This window comes from Gopherus evgoodei, chromosome 4 (genome assembly GCF_007399415.2).
Source record: "Gopherus evgoodei ecotype Sinaloan lineage chromosome 4, rGopEvg1_v1.p, whole genome shotgun sequence".
In the NCBI taxonomy this organism is placed as follows: domain Eukaryota; kingdom Metazoa; phylum Chordata; order Testudines; family Testudinidae; genus Gopherus; species Gopherus evgoodei.
The window spans coordinates 146403723-146421599 of record NC_044325.1 but is presented as its reverse complement, the minus strand read 5'-3'; the positions used below and the strand labels follow the sequence as shown (position 1 = coordinate 146421599).

Below are 17877 nucleotides of genomic sequence, written 5' to 3'. Positions count from 1 at the left end.
TCAGCTGACAGTACATCTCTACCTTGATATAACGCTGTCCTCGGGAGCCAAAAAATCTTACCGCGTTGTAGGTGAAACTGCGTTATATAGAACTTGCTTTGATCCACCGGAGTGCGCAGCCCTGCCCCCCTGGAGCGCTTCTTTACCGCTCTATATCCGAATTCGTGTTATATCGGGTCGCGTTATATCGAGGTAGATGTGTACTGAGGAGCCTGGTACTGAGTTCTAGTGATGCAGGAGGGACTGTCTTTTTGTTCTATGTTTGTACAGCACCTAGCGCAGCGTGGCTCCTACGTGCTATGACTGGGACACCTAGGTGCCACAGTGATACAAATAATACATAATCATCATCATTTGGGGATATTGCCATCTGCTCGTGAGTACTCCACAAACAGAAGAAGCTAAATTCATTGGAGAAATTGCTCCTTAGGAAATATTTACCCAGCTTTCTGCTCTCCTGTGGTAAAGCAAAACTCTTCTGTTTACTGTGCAGACTGTTGCGTGATGATAATTTGAGCCACCTGTTGTTCATCTAAGTGTAGCTGCTGAGACCTAACTCAGCATTAACTCTAAACAAAAATAACAATAAAGAGGCAATTTTACATATTGTCCACTGGCTCCATAATATAGCAGCAAGTTCATTTCAGTCCACATAAGAAGCACAAGCTTTGCTAGCTTTTGAGTCAGGACAATTAGGAGCCATTCTAGTAAGAAAACATAACAGTGCTGGAATGCAAAAACAAGGGGTAGAGAAACAAGTAACCATGACAACCCTAGAGCTCTCTGCTGACAAATTAGAGGCCCATGCAGAATGTGAGGCAGGTTTCTCCCTGGGTGCTCAGGAAAGCACGGGAGGGTGACAGAGGGCAGTTTTTTATTGCTATTATTAGAAGGACACAGGATGTGCCATGGGCTCACATTCCATCTTTTGGGACCCTTTTCCTCCTATTACTGAGTGTGACACAGGGCCGGGATTGCAATGATTTCCCCTTTGGAAGGTGAAGAGAGGAGACATGGAGTCTCTGGGAAGAGAGGCAGAAACTTGAGCTGCCATTTACAGTGAACAACAGCTACTCTGACTGACCTAACGACAGAGGAACAATTCTTATCGGCCAACACGTGCTGCTCTTTCCATTAACAGCCCACACCTGTACTGCTTTTTCTCCTTTATGTAGCGGTCCCACAACAGCCCCCACTACCAGCTAAGCCCACAAAGTGTGCACCCCCAATAGGATCAGCCAAGGCTTCTCCCAGCTTGCAATTCTCCATTAAATGAGAAAGGGGTAGCTTTGTGCAGCCAAAGGGTCAGTCACTCTACATGTCTGTTTCTTCCAGGGAGGATTTGACCTCACAGGGGGAAAGCTCTGGTCCCTAGGGCAAACTGAGTCAGACCCTCTCTCCATCACACATTCTTCTGAGAGTCCCTTTGCCATTCCGTAGCTTCCTTCAGCAAGGTCCAGGCCCAGTGGCTGCACTGGGGCAGGCAACTGTCATGGAAGCCTGGGATAGTTAGTCCTTTTCCTGCCCCCCATGGGATGAAGTTAGTAAATCACATTACAATCCGCTATTCTGGGAGGAATGGGGATGTAAAAGAGCTTGTCACTAAATAAACGATAAAACCACCAGCATTTCTAAAAAACATGTTATCTTTGTGGACAACAAAAGCCAGCTGGGGGCTTGGGTTTGGTTCCTTAAGTGAGAGGGTTGGATATCCAGATAACTTTAGAGACAGACACTTTTGAAATCTGTTGCCATAGTTACGGGGCTGAGGTACAAACTAATTTTCTGGAAATCAGTTCTCAGAAAAAAAGAACTTTCTTTCTTTTGTTTGTTTGTTTTTTGTTTTGTTTGGCTTCGTCATCTCTCTGGTCTCAGCAAGGAGGAAAGAATAATAAAAGACTAAGCTTGTCGATTGGTGCCATTTGCCTTACAGAGATGATCTCTGTGGCTGGGTTGTGCCTGTTGGGCACAGCCCATGTTGGGAAAGCACTGGAAGTGGGGGGATTGGCCTAAAGGTTACACTGAAGAGAACTGAGAGGGAGCACAGCTCTCCCTCTTCTTCTTGGCTCAGGCAAGCAGCGTGCCTCATAGCTGCAGCAAGAAAAGCTCCCCCTACTGTTCAGTCTACTTGCAACCAATGGCTATACCCATCACTGAGTTGTGGCATGCTCACCTTAACTCTGCCCATCAGTGGGTAGGACTGTAATTTGTGTGAAAAAAGTTACAGAGGCAAGATACAGAAATACAGAGAGAAATCACTGACAAATACATATTCATCATCCTGTGCATGTTAGTGTGATGCAGAACCTTCAGTTGTCCTGATGGGAGAAGGAATACAGCAGCTTCTCTATTAATAATGCAGCAAGGCATGGGGCTGTTTTCTTCAGAAGACATTTATTAATTGAAAAGTGTCTCTGGTTTGGGGACAGATTCTGACAACCCGATTCATGCGGAATAGTGTCTTACTCCTTGAGTAGTCCCATTGATATCAGTATTCAAGGAGTCAGGTACTATGCAATGTAAATATGCCTGGCAGAATCCAGCCCTGATTTATTAAGATTCTTGTTTAGCCCTGAAGGAAACAAGAAACATCACCATATAATTGCAGAAGAATGTTTAAGTTCCATATGTTAAATGCATTCAAATCTTTCTATCTCATCAGTCACTCTATGCTTAGTGGAGAAGCTGAGGCCCATTTAATTCCATATTCTGTGTATTGTTCTATAAATAGATTTAAAATCGTGTCCTTCTGTGTTGGAAAAGATTAAATGATACACTGCATTTGATATGACGATCTGTTGCTTTAATAGAGCCCAGGGTAAGATAAGATTAAAAGAATCACAGAGGAGTGGAGGGGAATCTTTCATCTGTGGAAAGCAACGAAGAGACCAAAAAATAAGATAAAGGTCTGACTTTAAGTGGCTCTATCAAATTATATAGGAGTATAATGAGTTTACACACTTTAATTTCCATATGCAGCTCTACTACAGCTCACCCAAAGCAATAAAGAATGAATATTTAAACTTGGCTCATAAGCTGTTTTAATGTAAAGATTTGAGGTGTTCAGAGGAAAATTCCATTTTTTCCAAAGGAAAAGAGTTAGAACAACAGAAATGTGATTTGTAGGAAATACACTGTCCTCTCCGTGACTTCATTATAACAGCGCTGCCTGCCTGTTGCAGCATCAAGCTGGATCTGGGACTGGCATGATAATAACTGGCTATTATTACATGGGACATTTGCTTTTTAAACGGTTATTATTCCTCTCAATGCATGTAACACTAGCAATTCATAACTTCGCAGTCCAGCTTGTTTCTAAGGTTCATTTAAGGTGTCATGTCAGCTTCTCAGCATCCTAAGTAGAACAGATAATCAGTGTGTGTATTCCACTGCAAATGCAGAAGCTTCCTTGAATTTTCTGGCTTCTTTCCTTATTAATTTTGCACCGTGCTTTATCTTCCAGCTGCAAAGGGATCTCGCCCATTATTTTTCCAGAGCTCCATGTGTACTCTGTGTATTCCATGTGTACTCTGGGCTCCAGCTAAGGAGAGGTGAAGTCTTTGACAAATTTATTTTTGGTTTCAGTGTTAATGGTGGACCTGAATGTTGTTGTTGACTGAGGCCATTTTAAGAACAGTTGAACGTAACAAAAGGAATACAAGAAAGCACTTTCTTTCCATCTCCTGTTTACTCTGACAGTTGTGACAGACCCAGGCCAGTGAGGTACAGGAGTCTGGTAGAGGGCAAATATACTGGTCACTGGCTGAGTAGTTTTCTGTTCCCTGAGTGACCAGAGCAGGGGCTGCACTAGAGTAATCAGGAACCTGCTAGAACCAATTAAGGCAGACAGGCTGATTAGAATACCTGCAGCCAATCAAGGCAGGCTAATCAGGGCACCTTGGTTTAAAAAGGAGCTCACTCCAGTCAGGGAGGGGGGAGCCAGAGGAGAGGAAGTGTGTGTGAGGAGCTGGGAGCAAGAGGCGCAAGGAGCTGAGTGGGTGTGGGTGTGGGTGTGGGTGTGCTGCTGCAGGACTAAGGAGTACAAGTGTTATCAGACACCAGAAGGAAGGTCCTTGGTGAGGATAAAGAAGGTGTTTGGAGGAGGCCATGGGAAAGTAGCCCAGAGAGTTGTAGCTGTCATGCAGCTGTTACAGGTGGCACTATAGACAGCTGCAATCCACAGGGCCCTGGGCTGGAACCTGGAGTAGAGGGTGGGCCTGGGTTCCCCCCAAACCTCCCAACTCCTGATCAGACACAGGAGAAGTTGACCCAGACTGTGGGGAAGATCACTGAGGTGAGCAAATCTGCCAAATAAGTGCAGGACCCACCAAGGTAGAGAAGGAACTTTGTCACACACTATACTAAGGTGGCAAGAGCCACTACTTTCTAAATCCCTAATCTAGTTTGTTACATTTTTCCATATGCAAAGGGCAAGCATAGAATTTCTACCTAGAATGCAGATGCAAGCCTAAACTCTGTGCTAGAGAGCTGTGGAGCGGAACTATAAATTCTCAGTGTATACTGGGGAGGGGAAGCTGGCCCTTACTGAATGGCTTTCACATTGCACTGTGGAACTAGAAAACCAAACCATAAAAGCCTTCAATTGATTATCTTTGAAGGTGGCTTTCTTGGAGTTACAAGAATTTTAAAAAAAATTGTTGTGCAAGTGGTGCAATGCAGTACTCACTAGAGTAGACACCAAGAGTGCTACAGATATACAAACCATTCATTATTTAGAGGAAAAAATATGTGAAGCAGCTGTTAATTATCCAGTGTATTTGCGTTTTCTGCCAAGAATGCCCTTAGTGTGGTTTTAGCTGATAAAATTAGATGGGATGGTTAATGCTAATAACAGCTCCCAGCCCAGCAGGGAGGAAGCAGGAGTGGATGTGGGACTCTTACGCACAAGACCTGACATTCTCTGCTTGTTTGGGATGGTTAAAAAAGACACAACTGATTGTGCCAATACATAAAGAGATTTCTTTTAGACCCCAGGGTATTGTACCTCAAGCCATACTCTAAGAAAAAATGTGTCTTCCAAATTAAGGGTACAGAAAATCTGGAGGGCCACAGGTATCTGGCAAGTAAGAAATGATGTCAGAGACTAATATCAGATAAACCAACAATAAAATCACTCTCCCTTAGAAATATATGGATATTAACAACAACAACAGATAGGTTGTTTCTAATCCTGCCATCCAGTATGAGTGTCTCTTGACCTATGACACGTGTTCTTTGCACCTTGCCTAGACAGATTAGAGATGGAGTGTTAAGATAGATGACGAGATACTCTGCCTTGGGACAGGATATACTTCAGATCCTCCTACGATTCCATTACTGATCCCAATGGACAGTGTAGGAAAGTGACTGCCAGGGTATTGCCACAACGTAGGGTTTGTCTGTCTGTGTAGATATATCACCCTCATCACCATGACATCTGAGCAGTCCACACACAATGTTGTAGGAAAGTCCGAGTGTCCTCCCTGCTCATTCTGTGTTGCTAGATTCTGCCACATTGCATCTTGAAACTGCAAAGGCTAGAGAAAGGATCCACACCTTTACTGACACCCGCCTTTCAGTCTCCTCATTGAGACAAATGCAGGCTAAGATAGCCAAATTAATGCTCTTAATGTGCAAATTGCTGTCATATGATTGTTATTATTTCAAATGAATTATCTTGCAGATTTGGTAATATGCATGTTGAGCTCCTGTGGTTTCCTAGCAACTCTTCCTACCACCTCCACTCTCACACACACACCAGGGGCTGCTTTTTTCTTTTCTTTTCAGCTCTAAGGGTGCCAAGACAATATTCAGAAATAATGATCTCAGGCCCTGCCTTTCCCTTTGTGAGTCACAAGGGCAGGTAAGATTTGAAAGGTATGCACCCTTCCTAAAGGCATTAGCAGCAGACCAACCAAAATACATGGTCCTCCCCTTGTCTGTGCCTACTAGAGCCCTCCCTAACCAAAGGAGCAGCCTGCAAGCGTGGGTCTCGGATGACATAGCCAAGCCCACCAGTCTTTAAAATAGGTATGACAAAAGCTGCACTTAAATGCAAACCTTAATCCCTAGGGCCCCAACCCTGAAGTTGCTGAGGTTCTGTGTGGATGCAAGAGTCCATTTCAGAACAAGAGCCTAGACCTGTATATCTGTGGGCTGGTGCACGGTGTTCTCAGGGGAAAGTTATTGCCCCTGGAATTCACTTCCCCGCTTGGTCTGACAGAGCCCAAGACTGTTGGCCTTCTGGCACACAGCAAGGTCTTCCGTTAACTCAGGTTGCCTTTGGAGTGGGCAACATGGGGAGGTTCTTTTAGTGCATTTTGTTGGTATTGTGTATATTTACATCCTGGTCCATGAACCATGTCCATGCAATGGGGACAAAGCTGCCCCTGAGGGCCTGTTCTGGGTGCCTGGCTGGAACTCATTATGCTTCAACAACCACTAGCCAGTGCAATGACTTGCCAGCTTGCATAGATTAGAGCAGCCATGAGACTTCTTGGACTTGCCCCCATCTCTGGGTCTGACATCGAGCTCAGCTGGATTTCACAGTGAGGGAATTTACATTTCCTGGATGTTCATGTGCCCGATGAGACAGTAAAAGGAACAAGGCTGGGTTTTGTTGTAAATTTTGGGCAGGAGGGAGCAACCTGGACATCACCCAGTGATGTAGACTGTAGGGCTGCCCAGAGCTCTGTGAAGATTAGCAGTGGTTCACATGAGCATTTTAGGAGTTCGTCCACATGAATTTTGCACCTTCTGGACTTTGCTTTGAGTTTCCGGATTGACTGAACCCACCAGATCAACCTGCAATGGCCCATTTCACCTAATTCCATGTGAGAGCACCAAGTGGATCCTGGTTTCTATCCCAAACCATGAATCACAATCAGTGCTCAGTCCCAGTTTAGCTAAATGAAAACACAGCCGAGTGATGTCAGGGGGATTTCACAGGGTGTAAATCAGTACAGAATTTGGCCGCAAGTGACAACAAGGTGAAATTCACTCTTGTGCACAGGGTCAGTACAGGGTCTTTGCCAAGCCCTTGGTCATGCATCATCATGCTCGGACACCCACATCCTGCACACCCCTAAGAAATGTAGGGCTTATATGGGATGTAAGTGATGGACAGGCCTTTTGTCTCTGCACAGAGGTGAATTTCACCCCATACGCATACATAAACACAAGCACACAAAAGCACATCAACTTCCATGACTGTTCTTCATGGTCTCCTCTTGGACACCACTTCCTTCCCTCACTCACAGACTATAAAAATAGGTTTAAATCACCGCTCTTTCCCAGCAATGTTTTATACTCATCTTTTAAATAACAACATCTGTTCCAAACTCTGAAAGCCATGGGGCTTAATTATTTAGTTAGCTTGTGGCCCTGTTTCAGGGAGGAAGAGTGAACAGATTCTCAGAGACGAACCGTCCCCAGTCTGTGTGGAGAACAGCTATTAATATTTGATCTCCTGCTAGCCTAGAGGCAAAGAGAATAATGTTCATCACAGGCGCCTAAGACTGAATCCACTTTAACAAATAACTGAACTGATAATAATAGCGACAGAAGATGCTGGTGGAACCTTTTGTGCTGTAGCTAAGAAGAAACTGTTGGGGACTCTTGAACTTCCTGTAGCAAAGGAACTGACATTTTGTCAAGAGCACAGAGGAAATGCATCCTCTGTAATCATCGTCAATTTAAAGACAGAGATCAATGGGCAAAGCTTACTCCTGGTGCAGTTCAGGGGACGGATGCACTAGATCCATTGTGAAAGGTGAGGAAAATGTACAAAGAGGTGTGTAAGTATGTGAAATAACTTTGTGGAATGCAGGTGAAATGACTCAGTAGAACACGACTGGCCCAGTGACCCAGTGCAATGACTCAGCAGTTGCAATATCCACCTGAACATGCCTGCCATATGTCTAGGAAGAGAAGTTTATTGCATTTCCAAGTTGTGTGGAACCATTGCTCTCAGTAACGCTCACCCCCAAATCCAATTCAGATTTGCCCTGAGGCAACTGAGGTAGCATCATCAAGAAGCATGTTTCAGCACAGTGTTTGCTGGTCAGCAGCTACTCTGTTTTCCTGGCTTCTCTCCCCTTCCCAAGTCAGACAATTCCTACAAAGACTTCTATAGCTGTGCAGCTGTCATGGTTACAGTCATTAAAATTATTAACAGAACAGGAAAGGGGTGTGAGGAAGGAGGAAAAAAACAGGAAAGAGGGGACATCATAGACTCATAGACTTTAAGGTCAGAAGGGACCATCGTGATCATCTAGTCTGACCTCCTGTGCACTGCAGGACACAGAACCTCACCCACACACTCTTAATTATTTTTAAATGCTCTGATGGTGTCAGATCACACACATTGTGAACTAATCTGCTGCCGGCTTGTGGTGCATGTACCTAGGGCCTGCCTTAGAACACGGGGTGAAATCCACCATCCATCTAAGTTAATGGCAGTTTTACCATTGATTTCAGTGGATCCAGGATTTCACCTCTGAGCCTTAGTGTTAAAAGTGGGTGTTGGGAGCCAAAGAAATCTGGCCAAATTTAGAAAGGCGACTCTTGGTTTTGGGTACCTCAATTTTTGGATGCTCAAATTGGCTCATGCTGAGCACCCATACTCTGAAAACAAGGTGTGTCAAGGTGGGGACTCAGAATCACTAATCACTTTTGAATCTCCTGGCCTCTGTCTCCTAACTGAAGTTTCAGAATACTGCCCAGGACATGCCTGGGAAATTGTTTGTGTGCACAAATTAAAGTTCATTAGGTTAAGCAAACCTTTCAAATCCAGAGTGCTTAAGTCACTCGTGCATATATGGTAATACACTTTCTGGAATCATTATGCACTATAGACTCATCATGGCTTTGCTCTTCCTACACTGTGTCCATTAACCACCACTAATTAGAAATGAAAACCTAGCGTTCTGTATTATTTAAAAGATTATGCAGTATTTTAAAACCCAACTAATATAATTTTTTACAGTGGTAATTATTTCATGTATTTACCTTTAATGGAGCTTGGGAAATAAATACTGAATTAACAATACATTTTTTAAAAAGCAAATCACTTTACAGAGAAGGAGGTAGTATTTGAACAGACAAATTAGAAAGAGTTAAAAACTGTTTGATCACTTAATGATAGAAGCTAACTGAGCCTTTATATGCTTACATTAGTCTATACCACTTTTTTATAATTTAGTTCAGTCCTCTAACTAGAAGTTATGAGGTCTGTAGATAAGACCAGGCCAGGCAGGATTAATTAATTATAAGAAACCAAACATTAGGTAAATAGATTTTTTCCCTTCTTTCCAAATAGTTTATTTGTTGTGGCAGAGAGATTTCTGTCTATCTAGGAGGGCAAATATTTTTCTGGAGAAAATTATTCTCCTGTTACCATATATCCAAGTTAACAAACTGCTGCTGGAAGAGGAGAGAAGGAACAAACAAGGTGTTGTTTACAGTCTCCATGGAGAGAATAAGAGATTAGATAGATAGATAGATAGATAGATAGATCCAATTATTAATCTATGCCAATCAGCTCATAGGTGAGGCAAGTTAATGATCTGCCCTATTCTTTATCCTTCTTGTCTCCTATTATTAAACATTTGTATCATAGTTACATCTACAGTCTTCCACCATATCAGGGCCTTATTGCGCTAGGTGCTGCACAAACATATAGTAAATGACTCTCTATGCCACAAAGTGTTTACAGTCTAGAAGATAAGGCATCACAGAGAGATTTCACATGCAAGCAAGTCGGAGAAACGAGGCATAGATGAGTTGCGTGCACAATCTGTACCAACTATTGAAATCTCTCACTTTCTCTGTTATAGACATATCTGAGTTTCACATGAGAAGCTATATATCTACACACACAGGTAACACAATCCTCCTATGTCAGAAACAAGAAACATGTGAGAGGTGGGTGTCTCCAGTTGGATGCCCAAAATATGGAGAAACCCAAAAATATCACTAAGCACTTTTGAGTAGGTAGCCCCTACTCTTTAAGGGGAGGCCATTGATGGGTTGTGAGAGGTCAGCTCTGGTAATGTCTTGAGTCCTCAGATTTCCTTAATCTCCATCATTTGAGTTTTAAAACTGGGTTGCAGGTAGGAAGTGCAAAAGGCTGCGCTGGCTGCTGATCTCCTAGCCATAAATTCCTTGTATTTTCATCTCTTTGATTTTTAGGTTCCATGAAAACTTGGTATTTTCTTTCTCTCTATTTTAGTAGAGGTGGAACAGTTGGCTTTGTGTGTAAAAGTAAAAATATGTCAATAAATCTTGCTTCTCTTTACAGAAAGCCCGACTTGCACGGATACGAGTGGCCAAAACAGGCAGTTCCAGTGCTTATCTTCACAGCAAACGCAACGGCCTGCTGAACGCAGCCTTGGAGCTGACGGTACGTGCCGAGAAAATAATGCCTTTCACAGTGGAGCCTGAAAAGTTCTCCATCCCAATCAAACCTCATTTCGGTTGTTCCTCCCCACCACAAAGACACACCTAATTGCTTGTTATTCAGTGTGACAGCTTCACATGTTGAGTTGTGCTACACTATAATTACACTACAATTTACTGTGTAAGCTATATGTAGAGACAGCTGGAATTCAGCTGCAAAATTGGAGAGGGAGGGAGGGACTTTCTGGGGCTCTTTCTTGAGCTAGGAAAGAGTCCATCTTTCTAATGATGACAAAGAGCATTAATGGACCAGATCCTCAGATGGTGTGAGCCAACATAGCTCCATGGAGCTCTCCCCATTTATATGAGGTGAGGATCTGGCACTACCGCACATTTCTGTCATCTTTAATAAGGAGTTGCTTGTTTTCAAATCTCTATATATTCATAAGCGTGCAAAACCTTATTACAAAGTGCCATGCTGTACACAAAGAGCTCAAACCTTGCTAATTTCGACTATACTAATCCATAGACTGGATGGCGCACAACCCAGCACCTGTGCATGCACAAATTCACGCACACACACAAAATGGACTCTCTCTTACCTCATTTCTCAGCAAAGAGACAGCCCTGTAGCGAGTTTTCAAATTACAATCCACCAGCTTCAATAATTTAATGAAATATTCTGCTGATCACTCACCAGCATGCTCTGATATATCACAGCTGCCCCCCCCCGCCCCAAAAAAATGGACAAGATTTCTGGTAATGTATTATTCTTGATTATCTACATACACAAAATTTGTTCCCCAGGGCTTGAGGTTGTAAGGGGCCGGCTGCTGTCAGCACCTTTTGCCCTTGACATGAGTTGAGATGCTTGACCTTTCAGCTCAGCCCTGAACCACAGGTGGCTTGAAAGCCACACCATGCCAGGAGTAGTCCTGAGAAGCAGTGTGATTTGGAGATACCTCTTAAGGGCACGATTCCTTCATACTTCCTCCTCACTCTGGTGGTGGGGCTAGTGCTTTGCTGCTTGCACAACAGCTGACTAGAGGGCACTAAGGAAGTCAGCCACACCTGTTGACTCCTTCACCCCAGCTCTAGCTCACCTGTACAGGGTGTAAATGGGATTCCAACTACCCTGCATGGTATGCAGTCCAAGTCATAGTCTAGCCTAGGTTCTGTCTTTTACTCTCTCACTAATGGTTCTATTGGTCAGGGTGTATCAGCAAGGATCTGCTGTCTCTGGGAAATCACACAAGGTATTTATTCTCGCACTGTGACACGCTAAATACACCAGGAAGTGGCCTTCACTGCCACCCACCCACACACACACAAATTGTTTTTCTCCTCTGGTGTTGCCAATTCTTGTGATTTTACTGCGTATCTTGCAATTCAGTGTTTTTGTTAAAGCCCCAGCTCTTGGAGTCAGGTGAATACATCAGAATCTCAGTTTCTTAAAAAAAATGCTTCTTAACCTCCTGGTTGCAAAGAAAAGCTAGGAAACATGAACACTAAAGACTCAAAAGCTAGTAGGCAAATAAGAACCAAACATTTATTATTTCCAAAAATCTCATAATTTTTAAGCCTCTCTCATGATTTTGGAACACTTGAGTTTGGCAATGCTGCTCTTCTGTAGCTACGTTACCATCAGGAAGACCTTGTGAGTAGAAAAAGCCAGCACTTGCAGAGTTGGTGAGTCACTAGCGTGAGATCAGGGAGCTGTGGAGGGATTCCGGGAATCATTAGCCCTGAAATTATTACAGGCTCACAATTACTGGATTGCAGGAATGAGGACCTAAAGACTGTCCAGCAGGAGAGGGGAAAGTATCACAGCTCCTGTTCTGTGAAGCTCAGTGGTTTTATTTTTAATAGCAAGGTATCTGGAGGCTAGCATTAGCTATTCATGAAAAAGGGAAGTTTTAAGTGCGTCAGATTGCTTGGTAGAATCAGTGGAAAGGAGAGAAGGTTGCTACATTAAAGCCTGCTCAAGACCTGAGCAGGAATTAACACATTTTGTGGGCTTAATTTCAAATAAATCAGTCCTCGGTGCACACGGGAAACAGAAATTGCATATTTGAGCCTTGAGAGCTGCCTAATGCTGTGTTCACGCATCCATACTCTGGACCTAATCCTGCAAACACTACTCTGCCTGGTGCTGCTTAATGAGTGAGCGTTTGCAGGTATAAACCCTTCACTTGTATTCAGTTCTTGCCAAGTCAGATGGAACACTTGCCACTGTAAAAGTGGAGCCAGGGCTTCAAGATTTGGCTACAATGTCTCTCTCTACGTTGCTCATTGGGGCCTGATCCAACTGCCATTTGAGTTGAGTGGTGGCTGGACATAGAAATCACCATGACCTTTAGGCTGGGCACATGCTATGCAGCCCCTTAATTCTGCAGGTAGCCCCATTGGTTTCAGTGAAATTATTACAGAGGAAGGATGTTACTCAAGGGGAGTAAGGGTTGAAGACTCTGGCCCTCAGCTGCCATGATGTCTTTTCAAACTGATTCCAAAGAGGCACATTGCATCAGACACTAGACAGGGATGCACAAGAGCTGGGCTCTGTCACTGACTTGTGTCATTTCATTTCCCCTCCTCTAAAATAGGGAAAACAATGATATTTACCACCTTTTGTATATGGCACTGAGATCTCTGGATCACTAAGCAAATCTGAGCGCTAAGTTCTCATTTTCCATGTTTGTCAAAACCCAACCCAGCTGAACAGGACATTGGGAATTTTGTCACCTCAGCCTAGTGACCATCTGTGTCGGAATCTGATTTACCACTGAGCCTTCGGTTCCATTGCAGGCAGTTTCTCTCTTACTCTGATGGCTGTTGTTATCTTCTGTTTCCCCCCTCTTTTTTGCATGCTGAGATGTGCCAGAAATTTACAGTGTCTGGTTCTGAATGTACTGAGCTGGAAGAAAAGCAGGAGCAAGGAAGATAAGGCAGGAATCCAACCCTCGGTGCTATTTTTTTCTGATAATATCCATTCCATGATCTGCGTTTCCATACGTTTCAAGTCTGCCCTCGGGGAGAGGGAGGGAGAGGAGAGAAGTTGCCAACACTACGTATTCTACTCTGGAATTTAGGTCTTCTACCAGAGCCAATGAAGCCTTATTTCCTTGGCTTTCAAATTCCTTCATATTTGCTCTCCAGCAGAATGTGCAGAGACCTGATAAGTGGGAACAAGCCCCTGCCTAACCTGAGTTTGTATCATTGATGCTACTTTCCTAAGTAATCAGTTGGCATGGGCAGAAGAGGGGTGGCAAGCTAATATTGTACGATTTCAATGGTTGGAAACAAGGACAGTATCTCTTTCCTATTGGCTGCTCTCTGATATACTCATGTTAAGCATTTTATTGTTCTGTAGACCTCTTCTTCACATAATATGTGGAATTCCAATGAGTTGGAACCTGTTGCTCTCTGGGCAATCTCTTTTCTTCTTGCAGTTAGAGTAATGTTTCACTGACTGTGTTAGGCGTCCACTGATTTCCTGTGGATTTCTAAAGTGCTGGGTATTCTGCAGGAAGTGACAGATGTCTGCCTTTACTCAGGGTGCCAATGATAGAGTTTCCATCCTTAAATTTCTACAGCACCTGGCAAATTTATCTCATGCAACACATTCAGGACCTGTGCAAAGCAGGGAAAAGGCACCTGTAACAGTGTGTGGCAGTCCCTGCTGTAGGCTATTTGCAGCATATTGTCTCTCCATGTGGTTTAAAATGTTTCCACTTTTCATTAGCTTTGGAGCCAGACATAAACAGTAGAGAGACACCAGACTTGAAGATGACCCAGACCAATGCGTTAATCACAAAACCATCCTTCCCCCCAATACAGCTACTGCTACATGTCAATAACCTGGGAGTCCCTGGGAGCTGAAAAAAATGGGTCCTGCCCCCTCATCACAAAATAATCATGTGTTTCACTGCCCATTTATGACTTTTTCTTATGTTGCTGTTCCAAATGGCTTTTTAACACAAATGTCCTGACTGTCCAACCCTTACTGATTTCTGTGAAAAAGCATTCAAATCTCTCTACACAGATGTCCTGGATCAATGCAGTAAACCTTCAGGTCAGTTTCTTTCTATCTTCATGCTACAAAGCACCTCTGGTTCTCAGAGAGATTAACATTACTTAAAGCCACCAGTTGCAATGGTCTGTTCCTTTCTTCTTTTAAGTGAGATTTAGCTTTATACTGCTGCACTTGCTTTATCACATACACTGTCCTCCACAGGAGATATTCAGATGAAAAGTTCTTATCAGTTTCTATTCCTTCTCTCCATCTGGAGAGGTTTAGCTAGTGAACTCTGCAGGCTATGCACAGGACCTATCTGATGTGTTAGTGGACTTGGGTTTCTATTAGCAAGAAAAACCTAAACTGTTTGGGGTTTTTTTAGCCCAACCCTGAAAATACCTTCTAGAAATGTCCCAGCACAACAGTTTTCAAGGCACCAAAGCGGAACAGCCTCCTATCAAGGAGAGATTCCCTCATATCCGTCTATAAATGGTTTGTACAGTCAGTGACCCCTAATTATGCCCTGACATGCCCTTGGGTTAGCATCAGTTTGCCTGATTTTCAGAGATGCCAAGTTAGACATCACAGTACGATCCTGGGTGTGGCTTCAGGCATATTCAAAGATGAAGCCAAATGCTCAGTGTATCACACGAGCCACTTGGGTGTGTTGGACATCAACTGAGTTAAGCACAACTGATTTAAATCCTTTAACAACCCTAGATGAAGTCAGCCGTAGATGCCTACATTCAAATGTTCTGCTTTCTAACCCATTCCACCCATTTTCTTGCTTAAACTTTTGGATACTGCTGTTATGTGCCAGAAACAGGTATGTAAGGCACATGTGTCAACTTTTATCTTTCAGCTTCGAGCATCACAGAGGAGTGTCTCTGCCAGGCATCTACTGCTGAGACATCTAAAGAGCTTATGGGGGTCACTTGCAAACATTTAATTGTCATTTTAATGTGCCTAATTGTCTTTGACCATTTTAGCCACTGAATACACAGGGTCAGTGGGTTTAAAGAAAAAAATGCTTAGCAAAGTAGTTCTTAAAACTGCAACTATGGAATGGAAAAATTAATATAATCCTTCTTTTGGAATAGCAGAGAGACTTGCCAAAAAGCTGCTTCTTAGCTCCTTTCTTCCCATTTCTGGAGCATATCCGATTTTCAAACTGAAAAATGAATGATGCATGCAATACTTTAAGAAACATGCATTTGTATAAGACATGGAGAGACAGCAGATTCACAGGTTTACATATTGTGATACACAAACCTCGAATGTGGCACTCAAAAAATGTGCCTATTGGAAATCCTCTCTAGCATGTGTGTTTAATCTCTGCCCAGTTTCATGGGGCTCCAGAGAGATGTTAGAGCAGATTTATTTTCTTTAAGTAGATATTTACCATGCTGAGGAAGCAACTGAGAGTGCTTTCAGATAGCTTCCTTCCTTAACTGACCGAAAAAAGCATGTAAAGTAACTGTTTGTATGTAATTAAATTGATCTAATATCTTTCTGCCGAATGATTGAATTGTAAGAACAATGAAAGATTAGACTCTGAGCTCTCTCTGGGGTTGGTTGGTTGTAGGGTGCCTAGCACAATGGGGTGCTGATCCCTCTCTAGAGTCCTTACGCTATGGCAAGAGAAGCACTAATAATGGCATCATGGTCTAATGGTCAGCGGACAGGCGTAGGCAAGAGGAACATCTGAGTTCTACTCCCAGCTCGGAAGCTGACTTCCGCTATCCCCTCGGGCAAGTCATTTTATCTTTCTATGCATCAGTTTCCCCACAGTGATATTAATACTGATCTGTCAGAAGAGTGGCATTGGGGTTAGCTGGTACAGGCCTTTGAAGACAATAAGCTTTGTCAAAGTGCTGAGCATTATTATGCATACCCGGTACTGCAGCTCTTTTGGATTTCACATTCCCCATTTGGATTTGTTATTTGTGGTAGATAGGGCCCTCCTCATTACAAAGCTAGGCTTTCAGTTTGTCTTAGCCACTGTCTGTATCTCTCACAAAAGACCATTCAGCAGCAGCATGAAACCCTCACCCAGTTAGGGGCTTACAGAAGACTAAGAACAGGTAGCATTCCTGCTGCTAGCTGATCATGGTTGGGGAGGCCAGGCTCTCAGCATCTAGGACAAAACTTCTCAGGAAGACAAGATTAAGCAAAAAACTTTCTGTGGGGTCCCTGCTTTACTGCAAAGGTTTCTTGTGAAGTCAAAAGAGCGCACGCATCCCCTGCCCCCAATGACAACTAAATCACCATCTCAGGTCATTTTTCTTTTATGCAGCTTGAATACTTATCACTCGCCTGCCCCCAAAATTCGGGCCAATGAGTAATCCTGTCTGACACTACCTGTCCTTACTCCTAAAGACCCATCCTTTTTGTCTTGCCTGCTAGCAGTCAACCCTCTTTTAAAGGTTCTGAGCCCAACACATCTCAGCTGTGCATGATTCCAGCCCAGCTGGGAGTGCCTGCCTGAGCTGACTCTAAAGACTCTGCCAGGGAATTTTAACTCAAGAAACCCACCCTGCCGTCTGACTTAGAGAGTGAGCAATTTGGGGCAGTGTTTGTACAGTGCCCTGATCCATGACTGGGACTCCTAGGTACTACCACAATACAAATAATGCAATTCTAATTCATAAAAGTCACAACCCCCTCAGAAAACAGGGCTTTTTCTTTTGAGGGGCTGCTGCTAATTCCTTCCAATCAAATCTCTCGTGCCAATGCTACATGTTCCCCAGTAAAATCTACTTCACTTCTACTAATAGTGATGATTTATTAATAAATAAAATAATAACGTGCACATCTCCAGTGCCTTTTGTCCAAGCTGCTTTTCAAACAAACGGCTGGAGCCTGTGAAATACCAGACAACACCAGCTCTCATTGAGAGCATAATGGCACTCAGCCCCTGCACAGAAGCCTTACCATACCACACCACTAGGGAGCAGATGAACATCAGTTCTGTGTTAGCAGACTGAAGGCAGATATAGAGATGTTAGCAGAGCTGGGACCAGAACCCAGGCCCTTACTACTATAAGTCTATTCAGTAACACCCCACAAAGCCAGTCAGGGACTGGTTTTTCCTGCTCCCTGTCTTCACCATTTCACTTATGACCATTGTATGTTTTATACCATTCCCCATCCAAGAGACAGGATCATAAAGCCACATAACACCTGATTCCTGACTTATACCCCAGCCACTGGTTCATTCTTAATCTAAAAGGAGAATAACAAATTCCTCACTCCCAAGCAAATCACCCCCTTCTCGGAGGCAATAGGGTTTAGGGTGAAACTTTTTGTAGCATTGCCATTCTGAACTTTCAAAAATCATGACTTTTTTGAAAAATAATAAATTGTGGGTTCTTTTTCCTTGCCTTCTGTTTTCTGGGTCTTTAGGCCACACTCTGGTCATGTTTCCAAGCTCTTCTCCACAACCACAAAGGGCTACATACTTA

At 43.4% G+C, this 17877-nt stretch overlaps 1 protein-coding gene across 5 annotated transcripts in view; it reads left to right on the top strand.

The window, feature by feature from the left end:
* The window catches only part of KCND3 (potassium voltage-gated channel subfamily D member 3), a 259189-nt gene that overhangs the window by 227445 nt on the left and 13867 nt on the right, over window positions 1-17877 (top strand). For all 5 annotated transcript variants that reach the window (XM_030561717.1, XM_030561718.1, XM_030561720.1 and 2 more), the window contains exon 4: window positions 10301-10402. In XM_030561717.1, coding sequence (XP_030417577.1) covers window positions 10301-10402 — 102 coding nt within the window. The remainder of the gene's footprint in view (window positions 1-10300; window positions 10403-17877) is intronic.